This window comes from Lachnellula hyalina, assembly GCF_007821495.1.
Source record: "Lachnellula hyalina strain CBS 185.66 chromosome Unknown contig00024, whole genome shotgun sequence".
NCBI classification, from domain to species: Eukaryota; Fungi; Ascomycota; class Leotiomycetes; order Helotiales; family Lachnaceae; genus Lachnellula; species Lachnellula hyalina.
Window position 1 is genome coordinate 29,292 of NW_022157138.1, and position 16,783 is coordinate 46,074.

At 48.4% G+C, this 16,783-nt stretch overlaps 4 protein-coding genes across 4 annotated transcripts; 1 reads left to right on the forward strand and 3 right to left on the reverse strand.

Moving 5' to 3' along the window:
- Positions 1-1,345: 1,345 nt before the first annotated feature.
- Positions 1,346-3,364, reverse strand: sut1_1 (General alpha-glucoside permease; the record flags this gene model as incomplete). The annotated part of the gene is made up of 6 exons (XM_031146622.1): positions 1,346-2,188; positions 2,236-2,534; positions 2,581-2,652; positions 2,700-3,011; positions 3,066-3,091; positions 3,144-3,364. 6 exons carry the CDS (start codon positions 3,362-3,364, stop codon positions 1,346-1,348), a joined length of 1,773 nt encoding a protein of 590 aa, XP_031007698.1.
- Positions 3,365-4,241: 877 nt separating this feature from the next.
- On the reverse strand, positions 4,242-5,684 carry dctn2-a (Dynactin subunit 2-A; the record flags this gene model as incomplete). Its single annotated transcript, XM_031146623.1, has 3 exons — positions 4,242-5,483; positions 5,534-5,593; positions 5,646-5,684. 3 exons carry the CDS (start codon positions 5,682-5,684, stop codon positions 4,242-4,244), a joined length of 1,341 nt encoding a protein of 446 aa, XP_031007697.1.
- A 3,106-nt stretch (positions 5,685-8,790) lies between these two features.
- RGR1 (Mediator of RNA polymerase II transcription subunit) lies at positions 8,791-12,470 on the reverse strand (the record flags this gene model as incomplete). The annotated part of the gene is made up of 3 exons (XM_031146624.1): positions 8,791-10,366; positions 10,418-11,607; positions 11,655-12,470. Coding segments are annotated over 3 exons (3,582 nt in total), but the record flags the coding sequence as incomplete, so codon positions are not given.
- A 1,257-nt stretch (positions 12,471-13,727) lies between these two features.
- Positions 13,728-15,937, forward strand: ATG22_1 (Autophagy-related protein; the record flags this gene model as incomplete). The annotated part of the gene is made up of 2 exons (XM_031146625.1): positions 13,728-14,016; positions 14,253-15,937. The coding sequence occupies 2 exons, from the start codon at positions 13,728-13,730 to the stop codon at positions 15,935-15,937; spliced, it is 1,974 nt and encodes a 657-aa protein (XP_031007691.1).
- Positions 15,938-16,783: the final 846 nt, after the last annotated feature.

Below are 16,783 nucleotides of genomic sequence, written 5' to 3' on the forward strand. Positions count from 1 at the left end.
ACATATATAGAAAAGTACAAATTGATAGGCAGGCAAGCGTCGTCAACTACCCCTCTGGGTGATGACTCTGTTCGTGGTAGACAACCTTGTGTACGCACTCAACCGGGAACACATGTAACATCTGGAACAGATAGGAACAAACTGGAAGCACAAAGTGTCTGATAGTTGCGTTTTGATTGGATGCTTATAAGGCTTCAGAGCCGCGTACGCGTCAGAATTGAAGTCGTTGGACGCCACAGCATGTGGCGAAAGCTGTGGCTGACCGTCATATGAAGATTCCCTGCAAGTTGTCGTCGCAACCCCTCAACTATGAGTCGATCATCGGGCCCGATGCTTGCTCTCGCGGCCGAGACAAAGTCCGCTCATTTGTTTATTGCCGTTAGGGTAGCTGGGGCTGGTGGTAGTGATAAGTCGGATGACTAATCTACATCATAATCACGTGCTAAGCTAACTTTCGTTCGCTTCTTAGTGACATCAACGAAAATGGAAACGGCCCCCTTCAAAATAGGGCCTCATGCAAGTTAGACAACTGCCCAGCCGGCACCAGACAACCGCAGACCTTGAGCTTGGCGAGCCTGGGCAAAAATCGCGAAGTGCAACAAAACTTCTGCTGCCCGGCTGTCTCCTTTCGGCCAGGTGAGAGAGAGTTGAAAGAGCGGTCGTTCTCTCTCTGCTGTCCAAGAAGTGACAAGTCTACAAGCCAAAGAGAAAGTATATCTTCACCTTACACTTCGAAACACATGCAAACCTCCACCCTGGTTTTCAGCTGCTCCGCCCACTTCAATGGCCGCCAAGAAAAATGCCAAGAAAGATTCTTGGCAAAGATGATTTGGTGGGTGAGCAAGTTACTCCACGTGACAACAGCAATTGCACAAAGGACCTGACGTCCAGGTAGATGGGCTCTGCAGTTTCGAAGTGCCTTGATGGAATATTGCTGTAGAAGGTCGCATTTCTAGTTGTTTAAGTCTCATGCTAGGTATACCCGGCATTAGGGGCTTCAACTGCACTGAAGATACATCAGAGGACAGAGAAGATGAAATAATTGAATCTCTTGGAGCTCCGTGTCATTGCTTTTGGAGTTCGGAACGCGCCTTGTGGGCAGTGCTAGTATCTCGTGCACCTCACGCTTGAATACCATCATAATGCACAAGCAGGTCATCACATATCTAGCCATTCTGGGAAAATTTTGTAATTTATCCATCTATTGAACGCATACTCCCTCAGCCAACGCCTCACCTATCCCCATCTAAATAAACATACAACCCAAATCCTGTTCTATAAACTAATTGTACAACAGCAGACCCGAACTCCATGCAATGCCCTAAAAAGACATCGCAAGAAACGCTCATTGCAGATCCTTCAGACGCTTCGTCGCAAACGCAGCACCAACGTTACATATCGCTCCAATGAATAGACAAACCGCAATCGCATTTGGGCCATCCGTACCATGATGCTCGTCTGGATGCGCATCATGCGCTAACTCGGGACTCTTCCCCGGCTCCAAGATGCTGAAAACGATCATACTGATGAACGTCCCTATGAACTGCGGAATCGTAGTGTAGATATTCAGGATTCCAAAGTACAGACCCGAGAGTTCGCCTGTTGAAGCGACGGCTTCATCAGGGAGGCCATGGTCGAGACGTAGGAAGGAGGGGGTAGAAGGAGTGAGGGGAGATCCGAGCTCGATCGAGTCGCTCACGGAGAGACGTCGATAGGTGCTTGTGGCAGTGCCGCTGAGACGGTTGACTTCTATTCCTAAGAATGTGTTTGGAGCCCATGTAGCGAGTGTCCAAGGAAAGCCACATAATGCGACGAGGAAGGTGGCAACGCGGAATGAGTGGGCGAAGGGTGCAAGGAACATTGCACCGCTAAAGAGCAGATGTCCACAGATCCATGCGGTGAGAAGGTCCGGCTTGTATTTGTTGAATTTTGAGACGATTGCTGCGATGGCTTGTGGGGGTCGAGCTGTGAAACCTGACGACTCCTCGGGGGACTTGATGAGAAGGGGTAGGAAGAAGGCTCCGACGAAAGTCACAAGTGAGAAGACGACTAAAGACATGCTGCCGATCCTCCCTATATCGCCCAATGCATCTTTCGATTGCTTAACATCATGGGGAGCATCGTATCTGAAGTACGTCTCTCCGACCCATGTTGTGCTATAGAACAGGAATGGAAACCATCCAATCCACTTTATAAGTTAGCAACTTCCCAACTGAGCTTCGTGGCTTCACTTACAGTCCATACTTGCACAGTGCAAATCGCTTGAATACGGGGAGGAAGATGCGTGGCAGCATAAAATATCTTAGCGATGATCTTGACGAATCCATCGTTGGAATCTGCACTTTTGCTAGACACTAGAACGCGTTCTGTTACAGCCCACGAAGTGACCCCAACAGCGAAAATCAGACCAAAAGCGGCTACTAATATCAATTTCTTGAATTGAGTATCCCCGAATGAGGTTCCAAACATCCCAACGAGATCTACCGTGCCGGCAATGTACCCAGCAAGGTGACCAACAGAAATCATCCTACTTGCTGTTCAGAGTTAGTCTATTTCTTTCAAGCCTAATGATGAACTTACCCCACGCGCTCCCTGCCTGCTGCTTGGGAATCGGGAGAGTATCCACAATCAAGCTTCTACAGCATGATTGGACTGCTTATGGTCAGCTCTAGTTTCCCTCCCCCTTCTATGTTACTCACCAGCATTGATGGCAAAATCCACCGCATAAATTGACAGGACAGCGACTGTGATTGTGACGGTCCTCCTAAAATCGCCCTCTTCAACAAAATGTCCCACTAGCTCTTTCGTCCAACCCAGAACCAAAAGGCAAGCCGCCACCAACACTGATCCCAGCACCATGAACGGTCTCCGTCTGCCATATTTCGATGTAGATCTATCCGCGATGACGCCAACGATGGGCTGCATTATAAGCCCCGAAAGCGGACCCGCGATCCAAACAAGGGATGTTTTACTCTTCGTGAGACCGAGTTGGAGGAGATAGGGAGTGCAGTCTGCCAATTAATTAGTCCTTGCATTGCAAGACCGTCGAGCAGGAGGCTACTAACAAGTCATCTCAATGCCCCACGTAAATCTGTTACATTCGGTCAGCAACTGCCTGTGAACCGCATTGTAGGCAAACTGACTGTAGACCAACCAGGGAGAAGGTCAATAACACCATTCGCATGGCCTCCGTGGAGCCCTTGACATGAGGTTGTCCCGTCCATGATGCCATATCTGCCCTGGTCAACTCGTCCCCGGATGTCAAATATTTCAAGTCGTCCTCGAAGTCGTCGGAATCATGACCAAGGGTCTCCAAGCTACTGGAATCTGCCGCGTCATCTTCGTTAACTTCTGTGAAGGCCATGTGAGTGGAGTTTGTTGTTGTGTATGAACAAGGGAAGGGCTGTTTTATAAATTTACTTACATGGTAGGAGGTCTCTGGGTTTTAACTTTTTGGTAGTGTTTAACTTTTTGGTAGTGTTGGCTTTGGAATGACATTGGGGGAATGAATGAAGGGGCTGTCAATGAGGTACGGAGGTACGGAGTATTGGGTCGCGTCTTGGGTGTGACGCCAGCTAACCCCAACCCCAACATCCCAAGCCAAGATCGCTCACAGCCACGCAGTCGGGCCTGCAGGGCTGACATTACGAGCTAAATCCAGGGGTTGATCGCTAAATATAACCCTTACTGATCCACCTCCTTTCCTTCACTTCTGTACCTACTACCTACTACCTGGACACTGGACTCCATGATAAGTTGATAACAAATCTTCAATTTGATATCATTTTGCTTCAAGTATAGGCAACTTCTCAATGTGTCAAGGGAATAGCTGTATATAAGGTAAGGTAGGTACATACTTCGTATAAAGGCAATTGGTAAGATTGGTGATCCCAACCAACCAGTACTTTCGAATCTCACGTCTCTAATTACCAAATAATTATGAAGCGCTGCCTAATTACCAGATAAAGGATGGCACCTACGCACTTGGTTCGTACCGGAATCCGTTTCATACGGGAAGCAATCCAGACGAAAGTTTGCTCTCGAAAATCCTGGAGTTCAAGGAGTAATAGGGAGGGCTTTAGTTGATTGGCCGCTTGAACGATAGAACCCCCAAAACAAACCCATGCTTAGAGTACATCCTTCAGTGATGAACTCTCGAGGTAGTACCTTTGTAGCATCTTTTATTATTATTAGTAACTTTGGTGAAGCCGAGGCATTTGATAGTCTTATTTTTGACTAGTTCAGCTCATCTCTCCCGAGTGGTAGGAAGGATAAAGTAAGCTCTCCATCTTCGCCTCTATCTCCTTGACCCACCCTTCAACAACCTTCATATTACCACCCATAGTAGTCTCATTCTGCTTCAGCGCCTCCTCCACTTTCTCTAATCCTTCCCTCCATTTCTTGATATCTCCAGCCATATCTGTCTGCTTCTTCTCCACTACATCTAAACTTTCGCCGGCCGTGGCAGCGTCTGCATGAATTGCTCGCAATGAACGTAGTCTATCTAGCAGCGGTGGCAAGAGCGGAGCAAGATTTTCAATTGTTGGAAGTGTGCCGTACAATGCGTGAATCTTGGACGTTTGTTCCGAATCCTCGCCATCGTCAGAAGAAACATCACCTCCGACTGCTCTCAGCGCATCTTGAGCAGCCTTGGCAGCTTTCCGCGTCTCCTCCAGCCGTTCAGCTTCCTGTGCTAGAGTACGAACTCGTCGGCTGATGGTATCAAGAGAAGATGGAGTAGACTCGGAGATGAGTGAAACCTGGCGCTGAAGCGTGTCTAGCGTAGGCAAGATCGCTTTTGGAGTTCCGTTGGAGTCGAAAGCTATGGGGTCAAGCCCAAGTGCTTTTTCTAAAAGCGCTAAACGTCCATCGAAATCGGCGGCTTTGGCCAAGGCGTGGCTTTGTTGGTAGGTAGGAGCATATGTGACTGTGTAGGTAGCTGGTTCACCCGCGCCTTGTGAAGTGTGTGCTGGCCCGTTTGCTTTGATTCCAGTTCCGAGATCCTTTACGAATTTCGCACTGACGCTTGAAGATGCCCCTCCTTGACTTGTAGAAATCCCATCCAGCATTCTGCTCAGCGCCGTAACGTCTGGCTCCAGGTTCTTGCTACCATTAGCGGTGTCCTTCTTCTCAGCTTGCCGCCTGCCACATTCTTCCTTCACCTCTTCTATTTCCCTCCTCAATCTCGCAAGCTTCCTCTCCAAACTCTCTCCGTCCTCCTCGTCACTGAAATCCCCATACTCTTCAGTAACCTTGCCATCTTCCCGTATCTTTTGTCGTCTTGTAGAAGCCTTGTAGGACTTCCGCTTCGCAGTAACTCGGTCAGAAAAATCTACGTCTCGGGCATCGATTTGTGCGGGGGAGAAGTGCGAGCGTGCTTCATCTGGGTGCAGTCGGGAACGGGAGATGCCAGGAGCATCGTCTTCTTCGTCGTCGAAGTCTTTATAGGAGGAGGAAGTCGATTGCGAGCGGTCTCTTCCCGTCTGTATTGCCGTCAATAAAAGCCCCCTCAAAGAATAGCAGGAAGACTGACTGGAGCTGTGGAGTTGTCGTCGGTCAACTCAGGAGTTTCGTAAATGTCTGGTGCAGAGTCCTGGAACAATAATGAGCAGGATCACATATCAGATGGCAATGGAGATATGTACTAAGTCCGGCAAGGTAGCATACTTTCTGTTGAGTGCCATCTTGAAAAGCTGTACGTCGAGCAAACAGACCCCAGATTTCTAAATCTAGAGGTTGTTCCAAACGCGTAGAGCAGGGCCGTAAAGAGTAAAGTGGAGTGGTTGCGGGAGAGAGCTTGGACCAATTGGGATCTGATTCGCTGGAGTTTTATTCAGCCCAATTCCACGGCAACAACCAAACCACAATATATCTTCGCCGCTCTGTGAATTGTCAAATGTACAGCTGGATACTACGAGATATTTACCCGCATCTCACTTTCGCCCTCAAAACAATAATCTCAAAGACATGTAGCACACATGAAGATCTGTACGCCCCCACGACGTTATCGCTTAAGCTCGATTCCACTTTAAATCTCCAGACGCGACACGACGCGTTCCTTCCCTATGCCTTCGCCCATTGCCAATACTCTGATATTGACGCCGTCACTACCGGGAAGGCGCGTTGGGTTGAGCAGGTGGGGATGTAAACCTTGTTTGGGGACAGTCAATGCGACAAGTAATCAAGTCAACATGCCCATATCCACCACCAAAGTTGCTGGGAAGCAGTCGAAGGTGTTGAAGCTTGAGGACGATGAGGATATCAAGCGAATGCCCGACAGTGCGGAGAGCTCTTCTGATGGTGAAATCCGAGGGAGGATCGAAAAGACAGCTTTCACACGGGCAACAGCTTTCACACGGGCAACAGCTTTCACACGGGCAACAGCTTTCACAAGGGCATGGAAGGGACCGGCAGCCCAAACTTCGAAAAACAAAGCTACGAAGAACGGGGCGAAACCAACTACAGTCAATGGCGCGGGAAAGACTACAAGAAGGACTGCGAAGGAAATTATAGCGTCAACGCAAGACAGTAGCTCGAGTAGTCCCAAGAGGAAGAGCCAGGATGATCCGCCAGTATATGGCAGTAGCATGATCGATGGATTTGGGCGAGTACAGGGGAAGAAGGCAAAGACGACATTTACTTCAAGTCAGTCAAGAAGCCAGCCAAGCAGTAGCTATGGGAAGAATTCGAAGAAAGACAAGGGGATAAAGAAACCTAAAATTCTGCCTGACAGACCTCAAACCCCCGAAACGAGGTTCGAAGTTCTCGGTATCCCAGGAGACACGCCTGGCTCAAGCCCAGGACCAAATGGTGGATTTGTTAAGACTTCCGTGCTCAAATATGATCAATCGCCCATATCGGATTTCAAGCACCTCCCAAAACTTAGCGAGTCCATGGACGAATTATCAGAAGGCCATCGCGATCCGACACCAGTTGGCACTCGCAAGAAACGCAGGAGGAAGACTTTCCAATCAGAGACACCATTGACACAAATTGCTCCATTCAAGATGATCGAGGGGCTAGACGAGTTGACTGGGACAGCTGAGGCGATCATCGATGACGATCGTTTTAGAATATCTTCAAATCCCCAAGACGAACTCGACGAAGATACCTTCGCGACAATGACTCAACAAGCTCGTTGTCCCATGTGCAAGAAGCAAGTCGACCCCGAAGATCTGAGGGCATTCGGGAATATGAATACCCGCATGCAAGAGAAATTCTGCCAATCCCACCAGAAGAAAACCGCCAAGGAGGAATGGGAACTTAAAGAGTACCCCGAGATAGATTGGGAGAAGCTCGGCTCCAGGATATCAAAACATTATTCATTCATCAGGAAGGTGATCAATGGCGGCGAATCTCACTACCGCGATCTTTTGGAGGACAAGCTCAATGCTGGTAAAGAGCGGAATCTGATGAAAATGACCTCGAACCTCACCCCAGGGTATTACGGTGCTCGTGGACTTCGCGTCATGTCAGAAAACATCATGCACGAATTTACATCTCTGATCAAGAAAAAGGCCGTCAAGGATAGACGGATCTCTTCACGTGGACCAAGTGCTTTTGTCCAGTCTGTTCTAGTTCCTGAGGTTGCCGTGTTGTTGATTATGGAGGATATGCATGTGGTGGTTGAAAAGGCGAGAGAGATTTTGGAGGACAGTGCTGGTATTGGGGAACTCATACATGAGGAGATTAGGGATGTGGTTAAGGAGCGGGTTGATGATAGTGAAGAGGATTCAGATTTTGATTAAGCGTTGCATAGCGTAGTGTGCGTGGGTTTGCTGGAATCGATGGTTGGGATATGGCTGGGATATGGCGTATTGCACTGTATAAAAATCCTGTATTTAGTACAAAGATCAGACTGCATAGGACTGTTTTCCAAACAAGAGAATATATTGAGTGGTACTCGATTAAGCGCTACCAAGCCGAACGAACTTAGGAGAGCCCCTTTTCCCACTCGCTTAATACATAATACTCCTACTAGATGAGATTTTAAGATCTCTCTAATCCATTCTCTCCCCCATCCAAATCACCCCAATAACATTGACTATCTCAACGATTAGCGAGCCAACCCATCTTGAATCTTGCAATCTTTCATAAATGCTTCTGCAATCAGCTATTATAAATAGCGAACCCTAAGGATTATCAAGAAAACCGGCCGGCCGTACGCAAAGCATTCATTCATATATCCCGAAAAACCTTCACTTCTTAGGGATCTCTAAAGATAATTCGTCGATAGTTCCCGTTCATTGCTCTCGATCCAGGAAATGGAATCTCCTACCTACTTCTGGGCTATAGTCCAACAGCGCCCACATACTAATACCTAATACCGCTATAGCTTCCTACAATACACTCACTCCATGCAAAATACAGAAACTAAACATCTTAAACCCGACGCCCAAACTTGGCATTGCAGACAAGCTACTATACCCAGCTACTGTACTCTCGTCCTCAAAGACAGACCTAGTTGAGAGGAACAAAAGAGAGCGAAGACTGCATGGCACTCGTGACTGTTACAAAGTGACTTCAGCCACGTCAATTCATTAGATACGTGACTATCTATCCATCCGCTGCTGTCTGCATCTTCGTTCAAGTTAACGAAGGCATTGGCATGCTCCCACCCATCATCACAGTGACTGATATCAACAACGCCGAATTGTTGAAAAGAACCCCAGGACATCTAGTCCTAAACGCCACGCAAAGTCGATATAAAGACCCCCGGGGAAAAGACCGCAATTATCGCGCCAATGCAATGCTCCTACCCTCCCAATGTTGTTACTGTTTTGTGTCGCCCTAATCGATCTCCACGACTTCCCGCTTCAGGTTGTTCCTTCCCTGGCTCTGGCTCTGGCTCTGGCTCTGGCTTTGGTTTGGGGTTGGTTGCTGCTGCTGCTGCTGCTGCCGTGCTGGACCCTTAGCTCGAGGTTGCATCATAGGAGCAACAGGAGCGACAGATTGAGCCTGTGTCGTCTGATTACTGTTCACAAAGTTCCTCAACGCTGCGTCTACCTTCCCCAATAGATCTTCAACTCCATTCGCCTGTGCCACACCACTGACTCGCATCCCTTGCCATCCTTTTCCAGCGGTGTTCCAGACTGGCTTCAATGCTACATCAATTCCGTCACCATCTCTCTCGCGAGCATCAGTGCGTCTAATATACCACCACGGGATCCCTCTCCGGTGTCTGAGCCTGACCTCAAACATGACCTTCTGTGTCCTGAACTCGGAAGTGGTCCCAGTCTGTGGCGAGATGGAGATGTCGTATCGGATGATGTACCAATCAGCGGCCCGGACGTTGACGAATGCTTGCCCTTTGGGTACAGAAGCCCAAGCCATTTCAAGAGCATCTAGACCTTGCAGAACAGGAAGCGTAAGTGGAAGAAGAGTGGCGACACCATCGAGGCCTTCTTTGCCATTCAAGATCCGAGTAAGATGATCAATTATCTCGAGGTGGGGATTTCCACGCTCCAAAATAAGCGTCATCATATTGTCGGCGGTGCTGAAGTCGACTACAGCAGTAAATTCTCTTGGGCCACCTCCATCGATCTCCGTCACATCCCCATCGGCATTAAGAATAACCTTCCCATAGGTGAAGGTGATTCTTCCAAGAGATATAGTCTTGCACTGAATCGACTTCTCCTGGGCTTGCAGGATTTTGATGAAACTCACCAAACGCTCAATGCGCACAACACGTTCTATAAGACTAGACACGATAGATTCGCCAACTCTGCTGCGTAAACGCAAGGCAAAAGCTCCACTGGTCTGGTGGAAGGCAATGTCCCGATCGATGTTCTCTTTTATCATCTTGAGAGCTTGAGGGGGCGGGGAAAATATCATTCGGGCCTCTGTCATCACAAAGACATCCTCGTGAGGAAGACCCAGCTTTTGTGCTGGAAGATTGCTTGCGGGCGGAGGAGCCGGCACCGAAGGTTGCGTTTGTTGGACCGTGGGTGAAGTAACAGCCTGAGTATCTTTCGAGCGTCTGGGACGAGTCTCAAGACCTTGAAATGTAAGCTGAACAATATCTCTCAAAGCCATATTCTTCCCAACGATCGACTTCTTGTCTGGACCTAGCGTTGCGATAAGCTCCGATAACTGCAAGTATACCGCTGGAACCTTGACGCAAGAAGGTATGGTGCCGCATGATTGCAGCTTGTGGCGCGTGCGTCGTTCATGCAATGCTTTGAGGTTAACATAGTGAGAAACAAGGGCGGCGGCGAAAACGTGAAGGTTGGCCATGAAATCATAGGAAGGGGTTGGTGAGATGCTTTGAATGGGTATTGGGATAGAGCTGGTGATCTTGACAGTAGTATCCTTTTTCTGGTTTCGAGCGGTTGGCGCATTGTTGGCATCTGGGGAAGGATCGGTACTATATTGGGGGTTAGAAACTTTTGAAAATACTCGAGTCATTGTAGCATACGTTTCAATCAACCACCAACGCTCCCCACTGACACTCATGCTGACAGCAAAATACCAGTTCTTGACCCAGCCAGGTCTTTGAAGCCATAGTACTTGTGAGGTCTCTTTCGGTATTACGCTCCTCAGGTCGTCTAATTTGATACCAGGATTCTTGACTCTGATCCATCCCAGACTCACGCCACGCAGGAGTATATCATCCATAACCGCCCTTTGACGCATTTCTTCGATGAGATTGTGAGCATTCGTGGCAGGATCGTTGCACTGGTCGTTCAGTTTGAACTCAAATTCGACAGCCAACCGAGACGAAGGACCGAGGACGAAACAACCAGTGATTGGCTCGATTCTAACCGTCAAGTGTCGATCACTCGTCAACTGTACCTTCAACTCCGACTCTGCTGGTTCTGTCTTTGAAATAAAAACAGATAAGACTGCCTCATGACTCGCAAATAAAGGCTTTAGGCGGAGCCGTTCGTATGTTGAAGTCAATATGTGATCCACATGATTCGCAATGACGGTCTTCAGAAGTGATTCAGCTGAGATATCAACCGCGTCGAACGGGATATCCACTTCCTTGACTTCTTTCGAATCTCGGAACCATCTCAAGAACAGCCGGCTCGTATCCTTAAGGTGAGGTCTGCCAACCTTCCGCTTGCCACTGTGAACACCAAGAATAATCCAACTTTTAGGCCCTTTCCTACCATATCTATCCAACCAGTATTGGATGGAAAGAGCTCTATTCAGCGCTTCCACCTTTAAACCATCGATCCATTTCCCCCTTGCCAAGCCCACCGCCTGTCGCCTGAACTCACTGATCTTGTGAGTTAACACCATATTGTGCAAAAATTTATAGCACCCAGCAAGGCCGTCTTTCATCAATGCTTCATTAACCCGCGATTCGATATGAGCCCGAACATGCGGTGGAACGTCTGACAAAGATGGCGAAAATAGGAATCTAAAGTCGATGAACCAAAACTGAGTCTCGGGGTCTTCATCCGCTATCGTGAGATCCACCGCGAACTCTCCTGCAACATTGAAAGTCGCACGTCCAGATTTGATAGTGTAGTCCATGAAATGTATAGGAATGTTGTCATACTCTTGAAGGCTGAGGCGAATTGAAAGAAGAGTGTTGAGATTCTCCAATGACTTCAGGATCTCTTTGGCCGTCAATGGTGGCGGTTGTATATAGCCGAGCTATTTTTGTCAGTCAAATTCCAATATAACCGCAAAGTCATTCATACCTCTGGCATCCAAGAGGCCTTTCCCGTCGTCAAAACAGCTAAAGCCGTTTTGAGATCAGGATTTGGCAATCGTGCATGCACGAGACTCCTCTTAACTTCCATTAACTCATTAATCGCAAAGTCGTAGTGCGACTTTTGCTTGTCCAAATGGATTTTCAGGTCTATCATCTTGCTCACATCCTCGCTCCTCCGGCTCCAATTCGTTATGATCAAAGCTTTCGTCCATTCCGTGTGTGCATCTTGCGCAAAGTTCAGTAGTCGTAGCTTCTTGGAGAGATTTTCCTGCGAATTGTCATCATTGCTCATGCCATGAGTTGTATTCCCATTCGCCACCGCAGGAGGCAATGCCATCTGAGCCATGTCCGTAATCGTTCTCGTGAGGTCATTATGAGTTTTTTGCGCCAATCGAGACAGTAGTGATGAGAGAGGCAGGTAGCCCTGGGTGATGTGAAGAATCTCAGGAGGGAGCTGGTCGAGCTGAGGCTCGATGTCCTTAGGAATGCCGCCGTCTCCATTCTGACGCCCCCCTGCCATGTTTGTATTCAGACCATTTGGTATCGGTGGGCTGACAGGCGTGACGTTTTGTAAGGGCTCTTCTCTGCCCTTCCCTTTCTCCATGGCATATCCAGCTCCATTGAGTCCGTTCAGCCTCTGATCTCTATCGTGGTTCGTATGCGATCCATTCCTGCTCCCGTTCTCCATGATGACCCCGGGCATGCTCTTAGCCTTCGAATCTCCTTCCAACCTCTCGCCCCCCTTGGCAGCTCCCCCAACAGCCTCCTCTGCAACTTTTGCTCTCTCTGACAGCTCTATCTTGACTGGTGGTGGGGACAATGAGGACGGGTGTGGTGTTCAAAGAGGGCTCCAGGAGCAGCAAGATCGCATGCGCTACCTCTGCATGGGAGCGATCGATCGAGCGTGCGAGCCACTCTCTGCCACTGTGAATCAATTCAAAGATCCTGTGGGCGAGCAAACCTCTGCGGCTTGGGTTTGTACCAGTATGATGAAGAATGCTAGGGCGCGACCTTGCATGAAAGGATGGCTGGGATTGTCTTGCGGAGGATTTGTCGCGGGAAGAGTTGGTGGTAGAGGGTAAATGCGAAGTTGAAGACTTAATGGGCGCAAAGTGGCAGCGACTCACGCTGAGTTCGCCGTGGTGGGTGATTCAGAGTCGTGTGATGTTGTTTTGCGAACTTGGTTGATCGAAGGTCTTGGACGAAGCAGGTGCAGGTGCAGGCACACCACAACTCACTCACCTAGCCAGCCAGCCCCAGCCCAATCCTTAGTCCGGCTACACTAGGCTAAGTAGGTATGATGGTGGATCAAAGAAAAGAGCTGACTAAGTATAGAGTCGGCCAATCAGAAAAGACGTCGTAGAGCTCTGCTATGTAAAGTACAAATATAAGTCGTAAAGTATTGATAAATTATCTATTATATATTACGATATATGGCATAACTAGGTATGTATCTTACATATGGATGGATGGTACGAAAGTACCTGTACATACGATGTAGTCCTTATGGTAAGTGAAGGCGAGTCAAGTACATTGCAGGGACTCTCTCTTGTTTGTCAGTCCCCCTGCAATCAGCCTCGCCTTGTCTCAAATAGGACCATTTCCATTGTCGCGAACCCCGGCGGATAGCATTGCCATGCCATAGGTACTGTACCAGTCCTGTACCGTATCCATAGGGCCATAGCGATGATTATCTATCTCCCTGCTACTACTACTACTATTACTACTACTACTACCACCACCACCACCATCACCACCACCACCGGTATCGACTGATCGATCTTCTGCATGTCATATTATTATTGCACCAGACGATCGACTACTCTGTGATCTCCGTGCACCTGACTGATAGTCTTGCGACTACTACTTACTTGTTCCTCCCATTTTTGCTGTCAAACAATGCCATGCTATACTCATACTTTTAGTCATTCCTGCAGAACAATGGTTGGCACTTGAACTTGAACTACTCGGGTAACACGAGGCTGCACAGGACCTGGTACTGAAGGAAGGAAGCTTGCTGACCGACTGGCCGCTCCCGCGACCCGGCGCCACCTCCAGTATGGTTCGCAGCGAGCCTCGTCCCAACCACCAGCAACGCACTCTATCGTCGAACAGCACGAAACACTCCTTTCTATCTTACTCCTCATCATTCGAAGCCGATGACGAGCGATCCAGTGACGCCGACCACGATAGCCCAAGCATGAGTATGGGTCCGGATCTAGCCTCGGCCTTTCGCGATAGTCCCTCTCAATATGCGGGCGAGGATACACGGTTGACAAGTCGGAAGGAGTTGTCAGGATGGTACGCGTACGGGTTTGCGGCCGAGGTTTTTGTGATATGTGGAATGGGTAAGGGATTTTCTTGAAATCCTTCCTTTCTTGAGCTTTGGCTGGGGCCGGCACAAATAAGCAGAGCGTCGCATCCAGCTCGAAGTCTCTTTTGAAGACTGCTTGCATTCTTCAACAATGGCCTTACAACTTCCTCTGGGGGTTTGAACCTCAACCCTGAGCAGCTATAAAGCCCAATCGAGTGCTTTATACCCCCGCTTTAGATACGAATCATAATACTAATACATACTCGATAGGCAGTTTCATACCCATCACTCTAGAGCAACTCGCTCGAGACAATGGAGTCCTCCTCTCTGATCTTACGACTCCTTGTCCCTCGAGTTCATCACACGCCCCAGGAGGGCTTCCCGGCACTCCTGGAGCTGCCAAGGATACAGGGCAATGCGTGGTCTTGATCGCAGGCATGCAAATCAATACTGCCTCTTTCGCCATGTATACCTTTTCCCTATCCGTTTTATTCCAAGCTATTCTGGTGGTATCGATAAGTTGTGCGGCAGACCATGGTAATTACCGGAAACGATTACTCCTATTCTTCGCATTTGCTGGAAGTATAGCTACGATGCTATTCCTTCCTATAGTACCCAAAGTTTATCTATTGGGAGCTTTGTTGGCAATGATATCGAACACGTGTTTTGGGGCAAGCTTTGTTTTGCTCAATTCTTTTTTGCCGCTCTTGGTACGGCATCATCCGAAGACGCAATATAGTTCTAATAGCACACCTGATCTATCATCAAGTATACCGGGAGACGAGCTAGAAGAGGGGTTTCCAGGCCAAGAAGAAGAAGAAGAAGAAGATAACTTGGTCGATTCAACTGCAGCTCTTTTGTCGCCAGCTCCAGATACTACACGGCCAAATCCTGCATCAGAGAACCTCTCATCCATTGAATTACAGCTCTCAACCCAAATATCTTCTACGGGTATTGGCATTGGTTACAGCGCAGGCTTATTTGTACAATGCTCCTGTATTGTAGTCGTCTTCGCTATGCAAAAGGTTTCCAAGAGCTCAACTCTTTCTCTCCGAGTTGTACTCTTTATAATCGGGGCTTGGTGGTTCATCTTCACATTTCCTGCTGCAATGTGGCTGCGGCCAAGGCCTGGACCACCCTTACCATCCGGTGATCCAAGCGACCCAAAGGCCAAGCGGACCTGGCTTGCATACTTTGTTTATTCCTGGTCCTCGCTTTGGCGCACCGTCAAACTCGCTCGTCGATTAAAGGATATCACGCTTTTCCTCGCAGCATGGTTCCTCATCTCCGATGCCATCGCAACAGTTTCTGGGACTGCAGTACTATACGCCAAGACTCAACTGGGCATGCATCCTGCAGCCTTGGGGCTAATCAATGTCATTGCAACTACAGCAGGCGTTCTTGGGGCATTTACCTGGGCAGCTATCTCTCGATGGCTCGGTTTACGACCACATCAAACGATTCTAGCATGTATCTGCATCTTTGAAGTCATTCCTCTTTACGGACTTCTTGGATACTTACCCTTTGTCAAAAACTGGGGCGTAATTGGCCTTCAACAACCCTGGGAGATGTATCCTCTCGGCTTCGTATACGGGTTTGTTCTGGGCGGGCTGAGCAGTTACTGCCGATCTCTGTATGGAGAGCTCATTCCCCCGGGATCAGAAGCGGCCTTCTACGCCCTTTACGCCATCACGGACAAAGGTTCCAGTGTCTTTGGCCCTGCTATTGTCGGCGCGATCGTTGACCGGACCGGGGAGATTAGACCAGCATTTTGGTTCCTAGCAGTACTAGTCGGACTACCGGCACCTTTGCTCTGGTTCGTCAATGTAGATAGAGGGAAGGAAGAAGGCGCTAGACTGGCCGAGATCATCGAAGGGTTCAAGACTCAAGAGGGTGGGCAGGCCAGCTCAAACGAAGATCATGCGCTTTTGGCGAGTGATGACGAGGCTGATTGATTTCCTTTCTAGGTGTTGTTGAATGAGGGCATGGCGTGGCGTATTATTGAACATTTCTTGGCGTTGTATAAATCAGATCATACAGACAAAGTTAGGCCTTGTATCTAAGCCAGCGAATAGTTTATCACGGATGTTGAGGATAGTAGGCGGCAATACAATCACCTCACATTTATTGCTCGTATCTTGTTCCAAGTCAAGTACAGTTAGTCAATCTAGCGTTCAGGACACCTTCACCGTTTCTTAAGAGCTGAACTCGATTGTAAGATTTGGGCGTATTGGATATTGAGTATATGCCAGCCATAGCTGCGCTCACGAACCCTCCCGTTCTTCTTTCTAAAACGGATAAGAGGATTGGTTTGCTCATCGCACACGTCTAAATCCCCCTCTCATTTCCCTGATGACATACCAGTAACTGCACACTGCACCGACAAGATGACACATCCTCGGCCCGATCAATCAATTCACACAAAGCTCGCCCTCCAAAATATTTCTGCCACCTCTCACCACCAGACCGTACAAACTTCCGGTCTCAAAAACATTTTGGAGCCAATTATCCATTACAGGTATATAGCGAAATAAACACAAAGGTTGGTAAAGATGTACATGTTGTGTGAGTTGTACCTGCAACTTCCGGGTTGCGGGTACGACTCCTGGGCTGTAATCACATGTACATCTGCCAGGTTTGCTTAATACATTCATCCTTCGGGGTATCCTGGCTCTACTTTTCTTTTTGCATTTCAATTCCAAGTCAAGCGGGGTTTACTTTAAAGTGTCTCTGGTATTGTAACTCCTTTTGGTGGTGTTTATATGCTTTTTGGGGACTTTTTGGGCTTTCTTTGTTTACAT